Source organism: Sitodiplosis mosellana, unplaced genomic scaffold, assembly GCF_009176505.1.
Source record: "Sitodiplosis mosellana isolate CC-2019 unplaced genomic scaffold, AAFC_SMos_1.0 Smas_scaffold_1, whole genome shotgun sequence".
In the NCBI taxonomy this organism is placed as follows: Eukaryota; Metazoa; Arthropoda; class Insecta; order Diptera; family Cecidomyiidae; genus Sitodiplosis; species Sitodiplosis mosellana.
The window spans coordinates 15,748,728-15,773,435 of NW_022595244.1; the positions used below are offsets into that span (position 1 = coordinate 15,748,728).

Genomic DNA, 24,708 nt, shown 5'->3' on the forward strand with positions numbered 1-24,708 from the left:
AACAGCACGGCTGCACAACTGCTTTCTGTGCAACGGATTTTGTTAAGTGAAATGAAATAATTAAGAACAAGCGGCTTTGCAAAATCCTTAGACGATATTAAATCAGTATTAAACAGAAAAGGGTTTTGAAAAAAGATGAAATTCTATATTCCCACTTTTATTGTTCATCATTTGACGGCATGAGAAGAAAAACCTTTCCTACAAAACCTGTGCGCAGAACACAAACACAGAAATTTTTTTGTCAAAAGGCGAACAGCAAATTTGCGAGCGCAAAAACCTAATATATTTACAGCGAGCGCAAAAGTATAACAAGCCTACTAGCTGTAAATATATTAGGTTTTTGCGCTCGCAAATTTGCTGTTCGCCTTTTGACTAAAAAATTTCTGTATTTGTGTTCTGCGCACAGGTTTTGTAGGAAAGGTTTTTCTTCTCAGGCCGTCATTTGATTGTTGTAACATATTTCAATGATTTCATTGTCCAAATGAAGCGATTCTAAAATCCTAATTGAACAATTTAGGTCGTTCCAAAACAAACATTTGCGAAAGTAGGTATGCCTTATATTTTTTTCATAAAAGTTTTGAATTTTTTCCAGACACCATTTCATAAGATTCATCACCATCGTTTCATTTCTTCTTTGAACGAAAATCCAATAAAAACAATGATTCCATTGGGCGGTCATGTACAGAAAATTTTCGATTCCAAAATCTAAAATGAATAAGATCAAACTACTGAACAAGCTTGAAACCATATTTTCATCTGGCGATTGCTCCATTTGCATCGATTGAACTAATCAACATAAACAGAACAGCGGTTTAAAGATTTTTCAATTTCAATTTGGACTCCAAATCAGCTAAAGGAATTGTATGTTGGCATCAAAATCCAAGGGAGGAATGGACTGAAAAAACTGAAAGTATTCAGTACTTTCACTAAAAACCAAAGAAAAGTACTGAATTCAATTTTTCAGTAGGAATTCGCCCCTTGTCAAAATCAGAATAATAGAATCAACTATTCAAAAACTATTAAGCATCGATCAATATTGACGCATCTTCGATCAAAGGATTTAAAAAAAAATACAAATTTAAAAAAACTCTCAATTCTTTGTTTGAAAAAATAGTCAAAATATTTTTGAAATTGTGATTTTTTATTGTTTTTAATAAAATAATTAAATATTTAAATATTATAGCAATGATTGAAATTGAATGAAATAAATAGGCAGATTCGACTTTTAAATATTTAAATTTAAAATTGTTCATTAAAATTGATTGGATTCAATCAAAATGCTGGACAGTTCAGTTGTCTGTATTTGAACGATTAAATTTATACTTGTTCGGCAGCTTGTTCGGCAGCTTGGGCATTCGACTGGAATGGTGCTTGGATGAAATTGCCAAATGTTGTGGCTCCTGTGTTCATTCCATTGGACACGGTTTGGGCGGTGTTGCCAACGAAATTGGCGAGTGTTTCGGCTGTTCCTTTAAGTGCAGAAAATGCAGTTTCAGCAGTGGTCTCATATGCTTGGCTGACTGCGCTGGTGGCCGAATTGAACAAATTAATCAGTGGACGATTGGGTTGTGCTGCAGCTGCAGCTGCTGCTTCTTCCTCTGGCAACGGTGAAGAGTGGACCAATGCAATGAATGCAAACAAAGCGACAGTTGACAAAGTGAATTTCATTTTGAACTGATTGTTATTACTTTTTTGATAATTCGAACTGAATACTGTTTGAGCTGTGAAAGCAAACTGATACTGTTTATCGATCGGATGAAGGCTTTATATACCTTGGCGACAGTTTGAAAATCATTTGGAAAAATTAATGAAACCCAGTTCAAAGCAACATTATTACATTAATTGGGAAATTCATTTTAGTGAAAATTGCTTCATTTTTGCACCTGAAATACACCTAACCGATAATTACCTGTTTACCTGTGAGTTTCACCATACGAAATTCCCATTTTGGGTTCAATATTTGCACGTGTTTCGGTGATAATTTCTACATTATGAATTAAAAACGCAAATGCTTGGAATTGCTAATGGATTTTTGCAAGTAAATGTCTATGGCGTTCGCATTTGCATTCGAATTCTTGGTCAATTCAGTAGCAATCGCATTATTCAAATTGTTATTGGTTATCACATCTCGGACGGTATTCAAATGATCCTTATCTATTTTTGGGAAACAATTCCAACTTTTTATAACAGAGAGTCGCTAGTTTGGTGCACATCTTGGGGTCGAGAGAGAAAAAGAGAAGAAGAAAAAAAGTTTCACCACGTGATAGCTATATTTCGAAAAGATCAAGTAAACCTCAACAAAATGAGTGGCCTTTGATCTCAATTTCGCCGACAAACGAATAAAGAAACGTGTCTATTTATTAATTGTACCATCAAAATTGTTAAACTCTTTCACCAACAATGGAATTCAATTGGGCATATAGTAAACAACTTTGCTCGAACAAAACGAAAAGAAAAAGAATGCTAAGGAAATGCGATGAATGATAAGTGTAGCGCATGAAATACCGATTGTATGCTTTTGTGATCACATAGGCAAAACAGTTCAAACAATTGGAAACAATCTCTCACTCTATCTCTCGTTCGCTCTTGCATTTGAATCCGTTTCAATGTGATTCGATCGACACGATCGATAATAAACGAATTGAACCAGAACGATTCCAATAAATTGATCGAACACCAAAGGAATCATTTATGATAACCAGTGGATACGCTACGGAAAAATTGACATAGATGGTTATTGGCAATTTTTATGCAGCATTACAGTCACGAAAGCCAACGCCACCATAAATCACACAGCATTTTCACAGCGTACCCGGTGAGAGATGAATCATAGCAAGAGAAAGAGCTAAGTAGCTTTTCGTGCTTGGTGTACGCTTTCGTTTTAAATGGAGACGAATGCAATGAACGAAAACCAAAATAAGAGAGAAAAAAAAGTACACAAGAAAACTAAAAATGGAGTACAGAAACATACACACAATAATTGAAGGGAAGAAAAGTCCACGGTTATGACATAAATATATAATTCGATAATCGAATGCATTCGGTTATCAAATAAGCAGTTTCATTTTTTCGGGAGCTCATTTTTTTTGCCTGCTGTATTCGTTGCGCTTTCATTTTGAACCGGAAACAGACCAAAGAAGAAACAACAAAAAACCCCAACTCTTCGAAACACTCAATTTTGTGCAACTTAATTGCACGTTGCATTTCTTGTAATCAAACAGATATTCAATCACGATGTTTTCGAATACGAAAATTGTTTTTCTATTCCACAATGCGATGTGCGGCACACCGTAGCTGGGTGGAAAGAGACAGAATGATAGAGTCAGAAACCAGATGTCTCGTGTACAGCAGTGTGTTGTAAGTGACCACGTCATTCTATGGGATACGTTTTGTGGTATTCGAGGAAATAGCACAAGTAGATGATTGCCTTAGTTTTGTTTGTGTACATGAAAAGAAATCGTACTGTAATTTTGTAGGTTTTTTTCCTTTCGTTCACTCCTTCGTATTAAATTTCGCATATTTGGAACACCACGTTTATTTCGTTTATTTTCTGGAATTTCACAGACTACTTTTTGATGGATAATTAATTAGGCATTCCCACTGATGACCACTTTTAACCTCATGCATATTTGTCTCTCAATAAGTGTATTGATTAGGTCAATACTACGACAGAAAATTTGTATTGTACGTTTCTGCTGTGTCATAATGCGAACACATAATTGTAGTATTGGCCGCAATTTCTTTTTATTTTTCGGTAGAAGAGACCCTATTTACAAATGATCAGCACCGCCGTTACAGTTAAATTAAATTTTTCTAAGGAGACGGTTTATTTGTGTTCCGTTACCAAATACTAAGTCAATTTTTTTGTGATTTGTTAGTCAAGCACGTAAAAACGTGTGTATTCTGCACATATATCTGATTGTTCAAAATGCCTAATTAAATTGCACGCAATTGATATGTAAATTAACCAAAATTCTTGCATTAATGTGAAAACTTTAAGCAAATGCATGCTTAATAAGGGCCACACATCGAAGAGTTATTGACGCCGTAAAGAGGGAACAACGCCATCAACAGTCATTTTGTTTCTAATTCGTTGAGGTGGCACACGGCATAAAGGAGTTTTGAGCATTTTAAAAAAGGAAACATTTGATCCAATAATCGTGAATTTGCCGTGCTTTTTTTTTGGATAATTGTGTTTTTTTTAAAATGGCTTACGTTTTAGGACAACTGTATAATGTCTACAGAACATATTTGGTCGAATATTCGGGTAGAAAAAATGTGATTTAAAAAAAAAAATGAAGAAAAAAATGTGTTAATCAATTCAAAATTTTAGATCCAAGAACCGACGATTTGCCACTGATTAATTCACCGCTCATAATTTTCGCAATATGTGCCTCCTATCTGTATATCGTTCTATCGTTCGGTCCACGATTTATGAAAGACAGAGCTCCATTCCAAATAAAGTCCATTTTAATTGTGTACAATGCATTCCAAATCGTTGCCAACATTTTTGTGTGGATTTATGTAAGTTAAATTTAAAAAAAAAATTGGACCTTTTTTTCAAAATCCCGTTTATTTTTAGATTTTCAAAGTGACATATTATCAAGGCACATTCAATCTGAGCTGCAATTCGCCAACACCACAAAACGATCGGAGTGAAAATGCCATGCATCAAGTATTGGCCACATATTGTTATTTCCTTTTGAAAGTGCTCGATTTGCTGGATACTGTGAGTTTAAACAATGGCTGTGGATAATATGTTGCCTACATGCAGACGCTTATTTTTCATCAACTCCATACATTTGTGATGAACATCGCTTAACTTGCATTTTTATTTTCGGCAGCTATTCTTCATTGCTCGTAAGAAATTCAGCCACGTCACCTTTTTGCACGTTTACCACCATACGGGAATGGTTTTCGGTGGATTTATTGCTTCACGTTTTTGTGCGGCGGGCCATGGTACAATGCTTGGAATTTTGAACTGCTTCGTACACGCGGTCATGTATGGATACTATCTGTTCAGTGCGCTCGATGAGAATGTGAAAAAATCCATTTGGTGGAAAAAACACATCACACAAATTCAACTCACACAATTCCTGTTGCTGGGAGTTCACTTTTCTATCTGTATTTTTGTTGCCGACTGCACCTATCCAAAACTGTTTTGCATCATAATGGCCCTCCAGAATTTATTCATGATGTTCATGTTTGGCGACTTCTATCGGAAGACATACTTACTCAAGAAAATGGAATAATTTATAAAATTCATTTGCAGAAACAATTAAAATAAACACTTTTTTGAATGAATTTTGTATGGTTTTTTTTTCATTCTTTTTTTTCTTTTCTTTCTTTCTGAAAATGTATCACATTTGGTAGATTTTAAATCTTTTCTAAGGGTGTCACACTAATCAGCTTCATACACGCTCTTAGCGCATTTTTGGCAGACTTGAACAACAGCATTCGTTGAGCCTGTCGATTTGGATTATCGTCTCCCTTGATTGGTAATGCTTTCAGTGCTTTTTTCGTACGAGTGCTGTAAGTGTAATTTTCAGTTAGGAATTAGTTCATTCGTCAATTGATATTACAAAATTGAATGAAAAAAACTTGAACAAACTGAATATGGAAATACAAACTTCAATGAAAACATGTAATTGAGCAGGCGTTGTGCTCCTAAGATTCGCTTCGACTCATAAATAACATCGGGTAATCGTGCTATATCTAAGACTAACTGTACTGCCTCCGGTTCCAACAGATATTTTGGATCATATTCGCTTGCAGCTTGTACTGATGTTACGGATTCTAAGCTACAAAGTCGGCTATGGGTCATTTGGAAATTCTTTGCACTAGCATTGGCATCCTAAAATGGAACCGCGATACATAAATACCAACAATATCATTATGGAAGGAATAAAAATGTGCGAAAGTGTGTTTTTTTTGCACTTGAATTTTTTTGCATACCTTCATGATATCATCCATATGGAATTCATAGCTTGCGGTGGGCATTCTTTGTAACTCATAGGATATTATAGCGGAGACACCTTCGATATCGGCCGTTCTTTTCTCATCTGATTCCAAGTCGATTTTTGTGTCTGAAGATAGATGAAGATGGTTGTTATTCAGAATTCGTAATCAGAAATGCAAAGAAAAAATAAAAATTGAACGATTTTGAACAATCACTTACTAGGCGAACTAATTTGTTTGCTATGCATCAAATCTCGAATTTCATCTAAAATATCGCTGAGAAAAACCACATTGCCCTTTCTCGTGCTCATTTTCTCCACTTTGCCGAATTTCACATGATGCAACCGGTTAGCATTTCGAACGCCAATTTTCTTCGCAATGCTAAAAAGACCGTCAAAGTGTTGATGTTGTTCATTTCCAGCCACGTAGTATATGCGATCGAACTTGTATCTCTCCTGGCGATCAAAAACAGCAGCCACATCTCTCGTTAAATAAAGTGTGCTGCCATCGCTTTTCAGAAGTGGTTTTCGTACATTTTCGTCTAAAACAAATGTTTCCTTTCCATCGGCTTCGACTTGAAGAAAGTCCGATTTCCTCAATAGTTCCAGTTGATTTAAAATATTTACTTTTCGATAGTCTGATTCCCATGCATACACATCGAATTTAACTCCTAATCGCCCATACACGCGTTCCATTTCTTTTACCGTGTATTCACGATATTGTCGCCATGCCTCCAAATCGGGCAATTCCCCATTTTCCATTTGACTAAATACTTCTCTGGCCTTTGCTGCAAACTCTGAATCAGTTTCGGCAACACGGTTCGCTTGAACATATGCATGAAACAGGTGTTTGATGGGATCTTTGGCCACTTCTTCGTCAGATAAGCCCGACATATCCATACCGAGCTTTAAATAACCGAATTGTGTGCCCCAATCACCGAGATAGTTGATTCGAGTGACATTGTGCCCATAAGCTGAAAAAACATTCGCAATGAAATTGCCGATGATGGTCGATCTCAAGTGGCCAATGTGAAATGGTTTGGCGATATTCGGTGAACTATACTCAACAATAATATTTTCCGTTGGCTCGTCGATAAGTTTGTAATCAGATGGATTTTCGGTAGAAGCAGTTAAAATGCCACCCACAAAGACTGGCTGATTCAAATGAAATATCAAGTTTTTTTCGTGGCTAGATATCGATGCAATCGCCGGTGAATCATTGCATTTTGTAGATAAAACCTTTGATACCAATTCATTGATCGCAAGTGAATTGTCATTCAACGATTTTTGAAGATTCTTTGGATTAATTTGATACAACGATTTACCTTCGGCAGTGGTTCTAAACTGTAAGTTGGGAATGATTTTATTTGAAAATTCCACTGGATTCAATTTGCCATTGTCAACCGCCTCGAATAACTAAAATGGAAAGAAAAAATCACTTGAATTCAATGTAAATGAATGAAAATACATTTGATCTGACCTTCCTAGCGATAATTTTCCTAATTTGTGTGCTCATTTTTATCAAATCAAAATATTGCTAAAATCATATGTGCTGGTTCAATTTCAAATCAACCAAAACATAACCAACATTCGTTACGCTGTCAAAAAAATTCAAATGTCAGTGCAATGAAGTGTCAAATATTCGTGAGCAGTGCACGAACGCCACTGTTTACTGCTAGTAAAATAAAGAATGAATGAAAATTGATAGATTTTTGTTAATTTTTAGCTTTGTTCAACGAAAATTGAAAAAATGTCACCCAAATGCGGCACCAAATCGAATTAATCCATCATTTTTGCATGTCAAGAAGTTTAAATATCCAAATTGGTTGGGTAAAATTTAACGATAGCAACTGTAGGACTAGATTATGTGTCAACGTGTACTCCAAAAAATTCATTTTCTGAAAATGGAATTTGTGTATTTTTTTCTCCATCACGTTGAATGCACAAATTAATTTGCATTTCATTGAATCACCAAGCGGAATCTAAATGAAAAGGAAAAAAAACTGGTTTTCAGTCGAAAAAAAAAACGATTTGGATCTTGCCGAAAAGGTTTCCGCTTTGCCATTTAAAAAAAATACGCAACACTCGCTAGATTTACGAATACAAGTGAAATGTGTGACTGAAAAGGCGATAAAATAGGCTAAATGGTAGAGAGATACATACAAACACATAGTACGTGAAAAAGATGCCAATCGAGTACAATCCGACCTACGGCTCAGTGGTGTTGTTGCATGAGAACCATTTTTGATTCCATCAAACATTGAACGAATTAAAAAAAAAAAAATTCTTTTTATACGGCAAAAGGAAAGGAAATCGATGTAATTTATTTTTTTAAAAAATAATTCTATAGTCTTCGTCTAGTATAAGAAGTGTCCCGTTTATTTATTGTCGAAGTAAGAGTGGAAAAAAGTCAGGCGAAAAAAAGCAAGAGAATTTGTGTGTGATATCAGTATGGTGTATTGATTGTTTGCGTAAAGAAAAGATACTTGCGCTGCTGTCATTTGGCATCAAATTCATTTTCATATTTCAATCTATGGGCAACGAGGCCAGTGTTCTCGGCTGCGGTAAAATAAAAAATTAAGTTGTAAAAAAATTTAAAATTTTCTTTTTTGTCACTGATAAAACGTGTGTGCGTGTGTGTGTGGCAAAGCGACACCGATTCCGTATAATGTGAGCGAAATAGAATTAATGGCATTAGTCACGAAGAGCTGTAAGAAGTGTGTGTATTACAAAAATCGATTATTCACCATACGCATGAAGTGAATTTTGTGTGTCCTGTGCATAGTGTTTGTACAACGATTTACGAGTAAATTGAGTGTCGTGAAGAAACATTCCAACCAAGAAAAACAACAACAACTACCAGAATCATTCAAAGATAAAAGATCTATACAACGACAATAAAAAAAAGAAGAAGAAAAGAAAGCACGAAAAAATCAAATACAAATAGAAGCGTGTGCTTCGTCTCCAATAACATATTTTAATCGGTCAAAGCCACTTTCGTGTCGTTGTCATTCTGTTAAGTTCGATACATAACAAAAATCACGGCGCGCAAAACACTTGATCAAATAAAAAAAAGCGAACAAGATTCATTGAAATTAATAGAAGTTAATTTCAAAACTGTGTAAAAAAACCCCATTACACAAACGTATTTAAGTGAAACATACAAACCGTTTGAAAATATTACGAGGCAGAAAGAGACAAAGAGATAGAAATTAAAATGATGGCTGGTCAAACAATAAACGATCGACTTTTAGCGGCCCGTCACAGTTTAGCTGGTCAAGGACTTGCTAAATCAGTATGCAAGGCGACTACAGAAGAAATGATTGCACCGAAAAAGAAACATTTAGATTGTAAGTGTATTATTTTTTTTTTCTCAATGAAATCTAGGTGTATCAGACGTCAAAAGCATATCAATTCGATATAGTTTGGTGTTTTTTTCTCTTCCACACGGTTGTCCAATTAAAGTGGGAGAGAGAAAAAGAGAGAAAGAAAAACAACTGAGGTTTACATTATCAGTTTCATTTATTCAATCTTAATTGGTCATCATTCTGTTTCGATAGAACCATTTTTTCTCTCCGTATTCATCACTGTCGTATCAATTCCAGTTCAATCATACATATTTTTCCTGCAGAGATAGAGAACAATTTCCTGTTTTTTCCCATCGAATAGATACATTTCTCCCATTTCATTATCGTTTTGGCGTGCATTCATTCATATATAAATATATATCTGTTCGTTTTCGATATAAGATTGCAGTTTACACAACTCACACAAACGCCCCGGACATACACACAATACTCGTAAACATTCCGCGTGACTGTGGTTGTGTGTCCTTGAAGTATATGCTATGGGTTTCTTTTGGATATGAAACATAACGATGTTTATACACTGTGCAGCATATCAGAGGCTATGCGTCGCACGAATCTTTCACATATATGCATATCATGTGTATTTACACCATATATATATATACGTATAGATTGTGCTGTGGGCAACCTTAATTCCAAAGCCCAACATACTAATGCTCTCGCTCTCTTGTCATGTAAATGCGTTCTACAAATATGCTTGCGATTTTCATTCGACTCATGGAATAAGGAGGCATATTGTTTCTTTTTTCTTTTTTCTCTCTCGTATTGGTGGTGTTGCGATGTGTGCAAAGCTGTTTAGGCTGTGTTAGATGACGTTCGTTCTCACGTTCAGCTTTTCTCTATCGTGCCATTGTGAGCGCGCAAATCAATTTTTCGTCGGTGCGAATGTGGTTGTGCGAAGATTTGTGTGCGATGGCGAATTGACAAGGGGAAAAAAGTTCGGTCAAATTGTATCTACTTCAGTCAAACGGCTACAGTTGTGTGTTATCATACACACACACGCATACACTTGCTACAGCTACAGATTACCACACAGCAGCATACACATTGTTTACGCATTGATTTCTTCATCAAGTCAAATGTCGAAATTTCATCAAAAACACTACATTTTTTTCGACTTTTCTTCTACTTCTTTTCTATCATTTCCCCCAATGGTTATATTAAAATTAATAAAAAAAAGGTGTTGTCGGATTTTTTTTTTCTGAAACATTCTTCTGTGATGAATCTATGGCTTGAAGAAAATGAAATGAAAACCACGCCAAGAATCGGAAATTGTTAGCGCTGTTGCGATAAAGAATTCCGTCGGATTATTCATTCTTTTTGCACTAAAAGCACTTGAAGCTGGCTGTGGCATTCTGATAAAATGCACTCAATCGCGATAAATTTATGCCAGTTGATTCATTGTTCAATTCACAACTCAACAGATGTACGCCTTCTAAAACATTTTAAATATTCAAGTAGCACTCGAACCATTTTTTTAGCACTTATTCGAAACAGATGCCGCAGAGACAATGGAAAAGAAAATGAGCAATCACGATTCATAAATATTTTGTTGAGAGTCAGTCATTAACCTTTGCTTTATCAGTTCAAAGGAGAAAGTAATAATTAAAATCTATAATCCTGACTGGCTGGCAGTTCCTATGACAGAATTCGTTTCTCTTCCATGTTCAATGTTACAAATGTAGATTTTTCATGGTTTGGCCTTTATTAGTGGCATTATTAAGATTAAATAATCTCAGCATAATCCGGATGTAGAAAAATTGTGTGCAAAAAAAAAATGGTCGCGTTGCAGTTATCGAGGTGGGCGTTGAAAAAGTATCATGTTTACATAGTATTTTGGATCACTGCGATTGGGCACACATTAAAATTAACAAAACCTCGACAATTATACCATCGTTATATTAACACAGTTGTGATTTTGTACACAAAATTGTTTGTCAATCAGCTGTTAATTAATGGTTGCGCTGCTTGAACTGTAATCAACTGTGCGGTGTCGTCGCTGTCAAGTAAACACAGATGATATGGAAAAACTTTCCATGCACCGATTCTGTGTTGTTTCGAATGGGACGATTCTCGAACGACTAAATCATTTCGAGAGGGAAAGAAAGATGTTCATTTATTTTAGATTTTTTTTTCTTTGGCTCTCCACCTCTCTCTCTCTTTCTCTTTCCCCCTCTCACTCTAACTAATGATGAATCAAGAAGCTCTTAATTTGAAACATGCTTTGCTAGCGTCGACAAAAATTTTAAATACAATTTCCATATGGTTTTGTTTTCTCTTCACAGATTTAGTGCACTGTACAAATGAACCAAATGTATCAATACCACAGTTGGCCAACTTGTTGGTGGAACGAACACAAAATGCAAATTGGGTGGTTGTATACAAATCATTACTCACCGTACATCATCTACTAGCATATGGAAATGAGGTAAAATTCATCGAAAATCGATTGGGAAATGCCCGAAATGACCATGCAATGTGATGCATTTTATGTTTTTGTTTTTGTTTTGCAGAGATTTATGCAATACCTAGCGTCAAGTAATTCCACGTTTAATTTAAGCAATTTTCTGGATAAAGGTGGCGTCCAAGGTATGTCCATGTTCAATTCCAAGTGCAAACTGTTTTCTATTTAAAATATGAGAAAAAATGTGCGAAAATTGACTAACTTGCTTTTGAAATAATAACATCAGAATCAAAATCATTTAGAAATGCTTTTAATTTTCACAACAGTTCAACACATGAGAATAACCCGCCTCAAAATGAATATAAACTTACTAAACTATGTAAATAATTTCTTTGTTTTGCTTCCGTAAAATCCCGAAAATCTCTTTCATGCAACTAACAACCTGGTTCTTTCTACTGCGTCAATTTTTCAATCTAATAACACCTTTGCGATATTAGGCACCGTCGGTGCAAGGATTGGTAAGTATTCAGATAATTTTACCTCGAACAAAAAACTTTCGTTCTCGTTTTTTTCATGATTTCGTTTTTAATTGGCGATTGGCTAACCCGTTGGGAAATCTGCCCATTTTTTTTTCGTTTATTTTTTTTCTGTTTCGATTTATAAACTATGATATTTGGTTTTATATTCGTATATCATATTTATCTTTTATGTTTGTTATTAATTTTCTCGTTGGCATATGTTCATAATTTTAATTAACTTAAGCGGTTTTTTCCGTTTTTTCTCTTCCATTCTTAAGGCTATGATATGTCGCCGTTCATACGACGCTATGCGAAATACCTGAACGATAAGGCATTGTCATATCGCACCGTGGCATTTGACTTTTGCAAAGTGAAGCGTGGAAAGGAGGAGGGTTCATTGCGTACAATGAACGCTGATAAATTGCTGAAAACATTACCAGTACTGCAGTCCCAATTGGACGGTCTGCTTGAGTTCGACTGCCAAGCAAATGATCTCTCTAACGGTAAATTACCCATTTGCGACACATGACTCTCATTCTTCCTCTAAACATTGATAATGAATGAATTTTATGTGCAACATCAATTTCAGGTGTGATAAACATGTGCTTCATGCTACTGTTTCGTGACTTGATCCGTTTGTTTGCATGCTACAATGATGGAATCATTAATTTGCTGGAGAAATACTTTGATATGAACAAGAAGCAGTGTAAAGACGCTCTGGACTTGTATAAGCGTTTCTTGGTGCGAATGGATCGTGTCGGCGAATTTCTCAAAGTTGCCGAGGTACGATATTAAACATTTAATTCGATTGATGGGAACTGAAGGGATCGATGGCACTTGAAAAGCGGCACATTTCTTGCAAAACTCAACTGAAATAGTTTCTCAAAAATGTTCTGATCCTTGTGAAATGAATGAATGCAAATTAATCACTAATTTTCGTCCCACAGAATGTTGGCATCGATAAGGGAGATATTCCAGATTTGACCAAGGCTCCAAGCTCATTACTCGATGCTCTTGAAGGACATCTTGCTACATTGGAAGGTCGAAAAACTTCAGCTGCAAACACACCAACACAATCGTCAAGGTATGGCTCCGAAATAAATTCCATTAACGTTTGAATATTTCTCTTCAGTGAAGAGTCTTCACCATATTCACAACACGCAATTTCTTTTGGTCATTTGTAGCTCTGGGTTTGGTGCTTCAGGAGCTCGTGGGGATCAATATGCAAATGGTATCGATGAATCAATCAAACAACAAGCTCTTGCCGAAGAAGAAGCCGCCATGAACCAATACAGAGTAAAATATTCAAAAGATGGCTCAAATCAAATTGACGGTTAATTGAACCTTTCCCTCTTTTTTTTTAAATTCCAAATAGCAAACAAAATCATCGCCAACTGGAGGTGCATCGGCTGCAGCAAATAACCCATTTTTGTCGTCACCAACAACCTCAGGAAATATTGTTGATTTGTTTGGCCCAACAGCAGCTTCCGCCCAGCCACCAAATTCGAAGGCATCCGATGATCTGCTGCAATTGGGAAATCCGTTTGCAGATATGTTTGGTAGTCCTGCTCCTGCTGCGCAGCCGCTAGTTGGTAAGCATCGGAATGAATTTTCTAAAGAAGATTTTACTAATTGATTTGTTTTTTTTCTTCGAATTTAGCTCCTGCATCACAATCCAACGCATTCGTTTCGGACAGTAATTTCTCGTCAGTGTTCGGTGCCACTGAACCAGTTGGTAAGACTAACAATCATCAAACCAAGCAACATCAATTTGATATGGTTTACTTTTTATTTCTTATTTCTGATGCAATATTCCACATACGAAATTCATGCATATGCACACATCACAATAATAACAATTTGCAATTTTTTAAACAACAACAACAATAATTAACTGGGTGTGCACTTACTTAAACAACTGTACAGATAAAAAAAACTAATCCGAAATTCATACGGTTTCAATTATCGTTTAACAGGTTAAAATCCTGTCAAACAGATTTTTTTTTCAACTCTGAATCCAACTCAATCCATTCAAAAGTATGTTTCCATCAAACCGAATACCAAACACATTTTTTTTTATAATTCTCGTGATTATGCAAATGCATTTGAATTGTAACTTATTTAATGACAATGTGAAGCATACTTCAGTAAATGTTAATGGTTTGAGTTTTGCATGCGGTTTTCCTCGATTCCCTGTATCAGAACCCAATGGTGAAATTTATTCTTTTGAAAAAATCGTTTATTACCATCTTTGGTACTCATAGAAAAAATATAAGCAAAATGATAAAACGTGTAGAGGCGACGTCATAAACCTACGTCGATTGATCGGGATAACCATAGTTAAAAAGCATTTTAAACATCAACCCTTTCCGAATTCAAGTCAAATACCCACTACGTTTAGTTGCGAACTGTTTGCAATTTATTCCAACATTTTGTTTTACTTCAGTTGACCGCATATTGAAATTGATTGGTAGTGAATACGTAGTCCGTTTTTTTTCGTGGCGAATTTTTTTTTTTGACTTCATTTGACTGAACCAAGCAATTAGTTTTGATCTTTTTTTTTTTCAAAATATATCTAATTTTATTTGTGTTATTTCTGTCTCGTGTTTGGTGCCACTTCTCTCGGCGGGCTGAATGAAAATAAATGATTCTAGAAGCGACATTAGCGAATCCATTCCTTACGGAAACAATTGCTCCAGCAGGTGAATATTAGTTGTGTGAACTGCAACCCATTTGTCTTGTTCGAAGTAATCGAGTCACTTGTGAACAAGATGAACGGGTTGTAGAAACTAGTTTGTGTGATCTACACCAGAATGTGTCCATCATCATCGAGACCATTTGCCATCGTACAATATTTTGTATGTGTGTAACTGCAAAACCGGGCCAAGGAAATGATAGCGAATGGAAAATATCAAAGTGCAATCCATGCACACGGCACAAAATGTGCACATTTCATAATGTTGCAAATTTTGTGCAAACGCTCAGTGCGCCATGAAATTTGTAGAGTGTATGGATTGTGTTTAATTTTTTGGTTCGCTTTCAAGGGCATAGCTCATATGGCGCTTGGCACGGTCGCTTTGTGTTGATGTCAAAGAGTCATCTGGTTGGTGTTGGTACGAAACAAAGCACATTTTTCGATGGAAATTTCTACATTCAAAAGCTGCACAAAGCCATAAGCACAGCACATTTCAGAAGTACAACACAAATACTTCCAATACATTCAGCACTGACACAAATTAAACAACTACTACGGCACCACCGAAACAAATATTCATTTTCATCGAAATTTGGTTTGATATTTATTCATATGTTATACCCTCGAAATATTTTCATACGTTCGTCCTTTTTGCATTGTTTTGTTGAGTTGTTTTTTTTTACCAATTAAAATGCTTTCATATGCTTATCCCATGACGAATTTAGTACCACATAGATAAAGTGTGTGTTTTACTCATAAAATCATGACTAGGATTTTTGTAATTGCTCATTTATGTGATTGAGCCAAGGGAATGGTGAAGAAAAAACGAATTTTTGTGTCAAAAATCAAAATTTTGTCAAGTCCTATCAAGTGTTTGTCTCCTTTATAGCCGCATTACATATTTTTGCCACCACATGTTTATGTGATTTTCACCCATATTTAATGATAACCGTAAAGTGAATCTATAATCGGAATCATCGAAACTGAATTTCTACATTATGGGATTGTATCATCAACGATTTTATTTTCTCTTTCTGTATTTTGTTATGTTTTAAATTCATTCATTCGATGGTTTAACTGTGTTCATTTGTTCTATAGATGTTTCATTGTTCGAACCATTTAAGTTAAGTTTTAAATGTTGTGTAAACGTGTTTTATGTCGCATCATTTCCATGTAACTAACTCATTTTCTTATTTGTTTTCTTTTTTCATTTTTCTTCTTTCTCTTTTTTTTTCGTTTTTATATTGAAATGAAAATATTTTAATTTTGGTTCAACTTACACACACCGGATGGGAAATCAATTTTATTTAACCAAATACCTGAAATTTCACTAAAACTCCACATAAATTTCCGAAAAACAAACCCACCACACACACATACACTAATTAATATTTTTTTGGGGGAACAAACATGACATATATGACCATTTTACAATCACACACGATCAAAAACGAAATCCGAAACGAAAATAAAAAACACAAACAAAAAAGGTTTTGACGCATTGGGTGATGTTTTGAAACCAGCTTCTGCTTTGACAGCGACAACAACAAACGGAAGTATAACAAATCCAACGGGAAATGTTCTCGGTTCTGTTTCGTCAACAGGTCAACAACCGGCTGGTGGCCAGCAACAAGCCGCTCAGGCGAATCCAACGGGAAAAGTACTTACAGGCGATTTGGATAGCTCGTTGGCATCGCTGGCCGAAAATCTAACGATGAACAAAGGTCAATGGAATTCGCCTAAGAATTCGGCTAAACCTGGTTCAACCGGATGGTCTCCACAGCCAATGGCCGCTACAACTGGTGCTAACTATCGTCCAATGGTAAGAAAATACCGTTTTTTTTACGTTCCCATATTGTTGTTACTACTTTCTACATGAAATTTTTGTCTATCTATTGTTGTCAATATACTCATTTTGCTTCACTGTTCTTTTTTTTCTAACATCTCTTTCGGAATATCATGTACATAACAATAAAACAAAAAAACTCTAGTAAAAGTGCAAAAAATGACTACTTCGGCTGATGGATTTATTCAAGTTTACGATTTAATTAAAGCATTTTCTATTTATTTCTGTTCTCCAACACCCAATTAATAATTTAACGATTCGGTTTTTCTCTATCAGTTATTGTATCATTTTATCCACTTTTATCATTTTGCCTAACACGTTCATTCATCGCCCATTAGTATGAAAACATTCACCTATTTCTAGTGGTCAAAGTAAAACAGAAGACATTCGAAGCGCAATATATAACTTTAAAGGAAGTACCCTAGTAAAAGATCTATACGTATATATATATATGTGTATGATGGATTTTGTGGTTAATCTATTTGCATTTGTTAAGGCCGTAATATTTTTTTTATTGCAACAAGTTTGCAGTATATTTTTTATAAACATTCAGCAACATAGAAAAAAAACACCATTTCAAATCATTTGATTGATATCTTAGCTAATTTAATTCTATGAATATTTTATGACATTTTCTCGCATTTTTCTGTGCTTGGAAGATTCATTAAATCATGTTTTTAATGTTCATGTTTAACATTTTAAATATCTTATCCAAAGCACCCATTCACATCCGAAACCATGTAAGCATTTGCATGGCACACGGTTTATGTTTTTCGCTTAATCATTGTCATCAACATTTCATTCACAACTATGTTTGTCACGTACAACAAAAACGTAACATATTCTTTGGAAAATTCATGCGCAGCAACAAAAAATCTTATGAATGGTGTTATAGAATTAAGTTCGTTTTTAATGCAAATATTAACAAAATCAAAATTGAGAAATGACACATTTTTTTTGCTCGATAGTAGCATGAATATGTTTTTTTGTTTGCGCTAATGTCTTCTTCATGCAACAATAAAAAAAAAGAGAAATGCTTGCACATTAATGCATCTTAAAACAAGTACACAACGGGCCGGTTTTAACATTCGCAACCCCTTTTTCTGCATACTAATCATTTAATTTAATTTTGTTTTTGTTTTGGTTTTTTGTATTTTTCATTTTTATCAAAACAAAATTTTTTGGTTAACTTTTGTTTTTTTTTCAAAGTATTTTTAATTTGAATGTATTTTGATTTTTTTTTAGTTGCGAATTTTATGTTTTTTTTTCATTTATTTTCTTCCTTTTTTTTGTAAAACAACACACACAATAAAAAAAACCGCGATAACCACACATAAAACCAAAAAAATTATGCACTCACGTAAAATATATAAAACGGCTAATACAAACAAACAAACAAAAAAATAGGCGCAAGGTACTGTAAGTCCAGCTCCAAGCACTGTACATTATCCATTTGTACATGCTTCCTATTCTGCAATGACACAATACTTACAGGTAAGAATCATCATTCAGAGCAAACCAGTAGGCACCATCTAACCATTGATATCTCTCTATCTCTCTCTCACACACCATTCTTTCCTCATTAAAATTTGAATTTTAAAATTAAAAAAAAAATTGATATAACGATATATGAAGATACTCTTAAAATGAAACATCTTTCGAATATGTATACAAATCTTTGGCCATTATTGTTTTTTTCTTCAAAATTTTATTTTCGGTTTTGGTCTTTCTCAACTTGAGTAATCAGTATTACTATTATTATTATTTATAAATAGATTCTATTTCATGAAAAAAATTCAAATATTTCTGTTCGAAAGGTCTCTCGAAAAACATTTAAAATTCAATTGAGAGTAAAACATTGTCCACGACAAATGTTTCAATTGTTTATTCTTTCGTTTTAACTCAATAATTCTCATTAATACGCATAATTTTACTATTTTATGTGGATGTGACCCATTCAGCAAGGGATGCCAATTCGTCAACCAATGATGGCCGGAACGCAGCCGGGAATGATGCCAATGGGCATGGGTATGGTTCTGCCAACGAATGCCAACGCTACTCAACAACAATTCATCATTCCACAACAAACGAGTGCAGTTTCGACTGACCATCAAAATGGTAAAGCCAATAATGTGCAACTGGACCCATTTGGAGCATTTTAAGAACAAACGGTTCGAACAAAAATTTAGAAGAAAAAAAAAGATCAAACAATCCGAAAATGGCATCGAGTATAAAAAAAAAACAAACAAACAAACAAATTACATAGATTCTATTCTACTATAATATATGTATAAAAAGAAAAGAGGAATTCTGATGATTATTTACAAAGAAAGATAAAAAAAATCTATTCATACAGTTCTTGATATAGGACAGAGATAACAGAAAAAAATTTGTAGAGTATATATATATACATTAAAATAAATATATATTTAAATATCGATTTATGTTTAAAGTATTATGCATGGAAGCCGCAGCGCATCGAGGCTCAACAAACATTGAACACCTCGCCGGCAAGTCGCTTAGTTGAAATCATATTATGATATAAAGTTTGCAAATAGCATCATTTCCGATATAAAATCGTTACTTTGAGAACACAAACACACACACAGAGAAAGCATAAAAGATGAACAAATACTAATGGAGAGTAAATAGTAATTTCCGGCAGCAGCAGAAGCAGAAATATAGTTGATGATTTGTTTATTTCATTTTAAGATCGTTTCAAATTTGCATCAAATACATATTATGCCAGTACACTGACTGCAACAGCAGATCAGCGTCCAATTCAACTTAAATAAAAACAAAATGAAGACAAAATCTATTTATCTAAACTTTACTTCGAACAGTTGTTTCAATCGAAATCGCTTCAAGTTTCATACTATGTAATGCATTACTAACAAATTAGGACACAAATTGTAGGCATTTTATTTTGACCAAGTAAAAACAAGGCTTCACATGATTTTGCATCAGTCTTATGAGAAAATGAAAACAACAACAATAACTGTAATAGGCGATCAATGTAGTAACGCGGCTGCATTTCCAACACTTACAATCCACTGAAAGTCGTTAAACTGTTAGAAATAAACAATATGTCAATATGTGAATGATAATAATATGTAGACAAATGTAGATGGAATTACTTGATGCTAACTGAGTCTGTATACTTTGAATCAAAATGAACAAAAAAAAAGACATCGATGAATCGAACAATTGAGAGAGAAAGATATTAAAGAAATTCACACACGCGTATGACAAAATGTGCAATTCCGTTCGGGAAATCAAAATCAGAGATCACACAAACACACACACCGTGATTATTATGAGTCAAAAACCATTTCATTTGAATTTATTCACAACCACTTATACAAGTTTTGTGTTGTGTTTACTGTATATTTTCCAGTGCACTAACGTTTAAATAAAGAAATTGGAATCATTATTCAAGCAAAATGCGTTGGTTTCTTTCTTCTTCTTCTTCTTCTTCTTCTTCCGCTAAACTTAAGCTGAATGCGGTTGTTTTTTGCATCTAGTGTTTATTATAAACTTTGATTTTGCTTTGCTTTTATTCATGGACTGAAACTATACAAATGTGAAAACCATTGTCGTGTGTGCTTCGCATGTGTTCAAAAGCTCAATTGGAATTTGTAAGTATTACTACTGAATGAGACAATTATTGCCAGTCGTATGAAGACCACCAAAAACAATAAATCGTATCGGCTGTTCACTTGGAGCAGTCAGTTGATTCCGAGATCGCAACGAGGAGAGACGATTCTTTTCGTTCAGCTATAAATTACACGAGATTGATTTGCGTCACTCTTAAACCGTCCAACGTGAACGTGAAAAAAAATGAGTTGCCCGTATCAGAATTTCACGTTAGGTTTCATTCCTTCTTTTGTTCACAGTTTTTACTGATAATAGTGCTTTCTCATAAACGGAATTGTGTAGAAAGATAATACGTGTCGGGTCAAATGTTATTTGGAATCGTGTGCTTCCGCCGTTTAATATATTTTTTATTCGGTCATTTACTGGTGTTAGCCAAATCAATAAAATAAAATGAGGCGAATTATCTGTTGTGAATTGTTTTTTCACTAATTCCATTTAATATTTGTCCTTGCACTGCTTTTGTAATCAAATGACGAGTCACATAATTTGACAGACGTTTTGTTGACAGTTTAATATCTCTGGTGATTGTGTGCTTTTTTCTCCTACGGAACAGAAATGGAGATGATGCCCAAAAGGGTGAAGTGCTGGGCACCGAAACGGGTATGCTTTATAGCGACTATTTGATGCTTGACAAAGTTCTCAATGCACAGCGTATGCAATCATCTGAGATCAATCGCCCTGTCCACGATGAACATTTATTTATCATCACTCATCAAGGTAACAAACAAAGACCATTCCATCGAAACGACCACAAAATGACTCACTTTGAAAGAATAATTTATAAAATTCATTTTTTTTTTCTCGTGCAGCTTATGAGCTTTGGTTCAAGCAAATCATCTATGAAATTGACTCGATTCGAGATCTCTTTAATACGATTACCGTCGATGAATCTCGTACGCTGGAAATTTTAAAGCGACTTAATAGAATTGCTATTATTCTCAAGGTAAATTCAAACTAAAATTCCATTCACAATTCTTGTAATCAAACTTTTGCCAGGTGATACGTAACTTGCGGTCTCTTTGTGCTATCCCGTGTGAAAAAATAGTAACTGAGCAGTCAGTTAACTAATTTGGGACAAAAATGACTTACTTTGATTGACATTTCAGTACAAAGTGTAGTGTAAGTCTATCATAGTTAACTGAAATCATTTGAAGTTACAAGTCAATCTAAGTTGCTTCATTTGGGACCAAGTGATTTTCTTAGAACAAAAATATAAATTCAATCAACTAAAGTCAACTGAAGTTATAGTCAGTCAGTCATTTTTTTTTCACACGGGATTATACGACCAAATCAATAAAAAGTAATTTGATATGACAAGACTACGATCAAAGCCCCTCGTAATACCTTATATTGTTACACATGCAGTAGCTGGTGTACAAGTGAATTACAAATTGATTCGAATGGTTGTTGTGGTTTAAGACTTTGCGGTTATGGCTAGAAAATTCCGACAGGTTTTCGAATGGTTTGGCGCCAATTTGCAGTAAACATGCGGCCACGGCCCATTGAAAGTGTGTTCTTATCAATTCTGTTCCGTTTTGAAGAAGAAGCAAATAAACGAAGTAAATGAAGCCGTATATATGCACGTGACACAGGAACATTGAATTTCTAATCTAATTTTTAGCAGCACATTTCTATAAATTACTCAAATTACAATCGATAAAAGTGGAAATTGTTTTACTTTCAGTTGCTTGTGGATCACATTCCAATTCTTGAGACAATGACACCGTTAGATTTTATGGACTTTCGTGATTTTTTATCGCCCGCATCGGGATTTCAGAGTCTTCAGTTTCGTCTGATGGAAAATAAATTGGGTGTGAAGCAAGAAAATCGGGTCAAGTACAATCAACGCTATCAAGATGTGTTTGGTGATGATTCCACGGCGGTGGAAAAGATCATTGCTTCGGAAACGGAACCATCGCTATGTGATTTGGTTCAAAAATGGTTGGAACGAACACCTGGATTGGAAGAGGATGGTTTCAATTTTTGGGCCAAATTCAAGACTAACGTTTACAATTTGTTGGATCAAGAGGAGGCAAAAGCGAAAGTGAGTTCAATATAAATATCAAGTTTTTCGTCTAAGCTAATCGCTTTCGTTTGAACAGGCCCTGTCCGATGAATTTGTTCGCAATTATCGTTTGATGGATGTCAATAAACGGCGTGACGTTTATCATACGATTTTCAATCAAGATGCTCATGAAGCGCTCGTTTCACGTGGCGAACGTAAATTCTCGTACAAAGCAATGCAAGGCGCCATTATGATCACCCTGTATCGTGACGAGCCAAGATTCAGTCAACCGCATCAAGTGCTCACTTGTCTCATGGATATAGATAGTTTTATGACGAAATGGCGATGTAAGTGTGTATTTTTATTCTGGTTTTCTGATCATTGTTGACCCACTTTGAATTGTTACCATTTCAACAGACAGTCACGTGATGATGGTACAAAGAATGATTGGTTCGCAGCAGCTTGGTACGGGCGGCTCATCGGGTTATCAATACTTACGTTCAACTTTAAGGTGGGATTGAGAGCAAGTTTTTTTTCGTAAAAAGTAGAAAAAAAATCTAATTTGAATGTCATTTCCGAAATTTCAGCGATCGCTACAAGGTGTTCTTGGATCTTTTCAACTTGTCAACGTTTCTTATTCCGCGTAATTATATTCCACCGCTTACAACTGAAATGATCAACCAACTGAATACAAACTCTCGTGTTTCGAAACCAGCAAATTAACTTTGTGTCGCTTAGCGACAACGATTTATTTGAAAATCTTTTGATTTGTTTCATCGCTGAAATGAATAAAACTAAATGTGGCAACACATTTTTTGACTATTTCTTTCTCTTTTTCTTTGCTCCATTTTCTTTTGATTTACCCTCTTTGAATTTGACTAAATCAGCGCAAAACAGCACTGTCTGTGCCCATCCTGAAAGTGGACCGTACACTTGACGAAAGGCATCACCGATTTCATTGTACAATTTCGGTGTCATCGATTTGATTTCACGGCCTTTGGGCAAATAATGTTCGGTGGCAAGTTTTAGAACATGAGTATCAACCGGAATGGCTTCAAGGTGGTTCAGTGACATCAGACAAATGCAATCGGCCACCTAAAATCAATCACATTTTCGATGAAAAAAAAAATCCAATTAAAAGTGGATGTAAGCACTTTGAAATACCTTCGGTCCGATTCCAGTCAATGTGACAAGTTCGGCGTGCGCATCTTTATAAGACATATTTTGCACCTTCTGAAACCAATCCAAGCCACCTTTATCGTTGATTTCTACAGCCGCTCGTTGAATGAACTTTGCACGGTAGCCAAATGATTCATTGCGAAGCTCTTGCTCTACCTAGAATGGGATCGTCTTGAATCCTCTGATATTTCATGAAACAATGGTAGAAGACACTACTTACCTTAGCATCCATCAACTCATCAAAGTTTGGAAATGCATGATAAGCAACTCCATTCAAATCACAGATTTTTGGCCCATAATTCTTGCACAACTTTTCAACCAGGCTCGAAATACTGTTGGCAGAAGCAATGAATGGTAAATTCAGAATTGGAAATAAAAAATGGGAATTTAGTTACCGTGAAATGTGATTATTCTGGCTGCAGATGAATGAGAACAGATTCTCAACTGGGTCTTGATCGAGTACACGAATGGCGTAAAATTTGTCGGATTCGGTTTTGAAATGTGGATGTTTTGACCATTCGGCATAGCATTCACTCAGATTGACATCAAATCGAAAATATGCCCGCAACAGAGATTCATAGTAATCAAGACTGTGGAAAAGTTTTGTGTCGTCCATGACACTAGTTTTTTTCTTACTCTTCTTTTTATCGACAACGGTTGGAATTGAGATTTTCATTCGCACTTGATTGTAGTAATTTGACGAGTCATTCTTCAGCTCACCCAAAACGCGATACAATAAATCATTTTCGGTTTGTCGGAACTGCCAAACACAATTGCCCATCACGCCAATGTAAGACTCATCGATAAAGTTGTCTTCGGGCAAACTGCCAATTTTCCATCTAGAACCAATAGCTATATCGAAATTGCGGCTTGTTGAAACTATGTACATACGAACAAACCTGAAAGATTGGCCACCAGTTAGTGATACCTTCAGCTGCAATTCACTCTGCGAACACTTTAATTTTTGCCATATTTTTCTGTTCATATTTTGTTTCTTTTTTCTTTCGGGTGTAATATTCCAACCGTCTGTTTGTATACGACACAAATGAAGAAGAAAAATGCGCTAAAATTGACAGTTC

General features: G+C 35.1%; 5 protein-coding genes across 20 annotated transcripts; 3 read left to right on the top strand and 2 right to left on the bottom strand.

Annotated features, from left to right (window-relative positions):
• The first annotated feature begins 3,833 nt into the window (after positions 1 to 3,833).
• LOC129576857 (elongation of very long chain fatty acids protein AAEL008004-like) lies at positions 3,834 to 5,252 on the top strand. Its single transcript, XM_055462744.1, has 4 exons — positions 3,834 to 4,267; positions 4,334 to 4,524; positions 4,583 to 4,729; positions 4,845 to 5,252. Exons 1-4 carry the CDS (start codon positions 4,207 to 4,209, stop codon positions 5,250 to 5,252), a joined length of 807 nt encoding a protein of 268 aa, XP_055318719.1. The 5' UTR covers positions 3,834 to 4,206.
• On the bottom strand, positions 4,578 to 7,857 carry LOC129576838 (probable arginine--tRNA ligase, mitochondrial). The gene is made up of 5 exons (XM_055462709.1): positions 7,438 to 7,857; positions 6,179 to 7,373; positions 5,956 to 6,086; positions 5,631 to 5,854; positions 4,578 to 5,530 (listed from the first exon to the last, which is right to left on the bottom strand). The coding sequence occupies exons 1-5, from the start codon at positions 7,471 to 7,473 to the stop codon at positions 5,377 to 5,379; spliced, it is 1,740 nt and encodes a 579-aa protein (XP_055318684.1). The 5' UTR covers positions 7,474 to 7,857; the 3' UTR covers positions 4,578 to 5,376.
• On the top strand, positions 7,835 to 19,616 carry LOC129576813 (phosphatidylinositol-binding clathrin assembly protein LAP). Of its 16 annotated transcripts, none has more exons than XM_055462538.1 (14): positions 7,876 to 9,307; positions 11,611 to 11,753; positions 11,839 to 11,914; positions 12,227 to 12,247; positions 12,526 to 12,750; positions 12,837 to 13,030; positions 13,195 to 13,331; positions 13,432 to 13,543; positions 13,623 to 13,839; positions 13,908 to 13,982; positions 14,902 to 14,949; positions 16,433 to 16,764; positions 18,196 to 18,282; positions 18,750 to 19,616. In XM_055462538.1, exons 1-14 carry the CDS (start codon positions 9,175 to 9,177, stop codon positions 18,948 to 18,950), a joined length of 2,001 nt encoding a protein of 666 aa, XP_055318513.1. In that variant the 5' UTR covers positions 7,876 to 9,174; the 3' UTR covers positions 18,951 to 19,616. The 16 variants fall into 16 exon arrangements, with proteins under 16 accessions (XP_055318531.1, XP_055318606.1, XP_055318583.1 ...); XM_055462587.1 differs by having other exon boundaries at positions 16,547 to 16,764; XM_055462556.1 differs by lacking the exon at positions 14,902 to 14,949 and having other exon boundaries at positions 7,835 to 9,307.
• Positions 19,617 to 20,395: 779 nt separating this feature from the next.
• LOC129576843 (tryptophan 2,3-dioxygenase) lies at positions 20,396 to 23,259 on the top strand. The gene is made up of 7 exons (XM_055462723.1): positions 20,396 to 20,654; positions 20,999 to 21,162; positions 21,255 to 21,388; positions 22,130 to 22,489; positions 22,548 to 22,797; positions 22,868 to 22,961; positions 23,038 to 23,259. The coding sequence occupies exons 1-7, from the start codon at positions 20,629 to 20,631 to the stop codon at positions 23,171 to 23,173; spliced, it is 1,164 nt and encodes a 387-aa protein (XP_055318698.1). The 5' UTR covers positions 20,396 to 20,628; the 3' UTR covers positions 23,174 to 23,259.
• LOC129576853 (N-glycosylase/DNA lyase) lies at positions 23,154 to 24,687 on the bottom strand. The gene is made up of 5 exons (XM_055462734.1): positions 24,529 to 24,687; positions 24,025 to 24,468; positions 23,850 to 23,961; positions 23,615 to 23,785; positions 23,154 to 23,545 (listed from the first exon to the last, which is right to left on the bottom strand). The coding sequence occupies exons 1-5, from the start codon at positions 24,612 to 24,614 to the stop codon at positions 23,270 to 23,272; spliced, it is 1,089 nt and encodes a 362-aa protein (XP_055318709.1). The 5' UTR covers positions 24,615 to 24,687; the 3' UTR covers positions 23,154 to 23,269.
• Between the last annotated feature and the right edge of the window lie 21 nt (positions 24,688 to 24,708).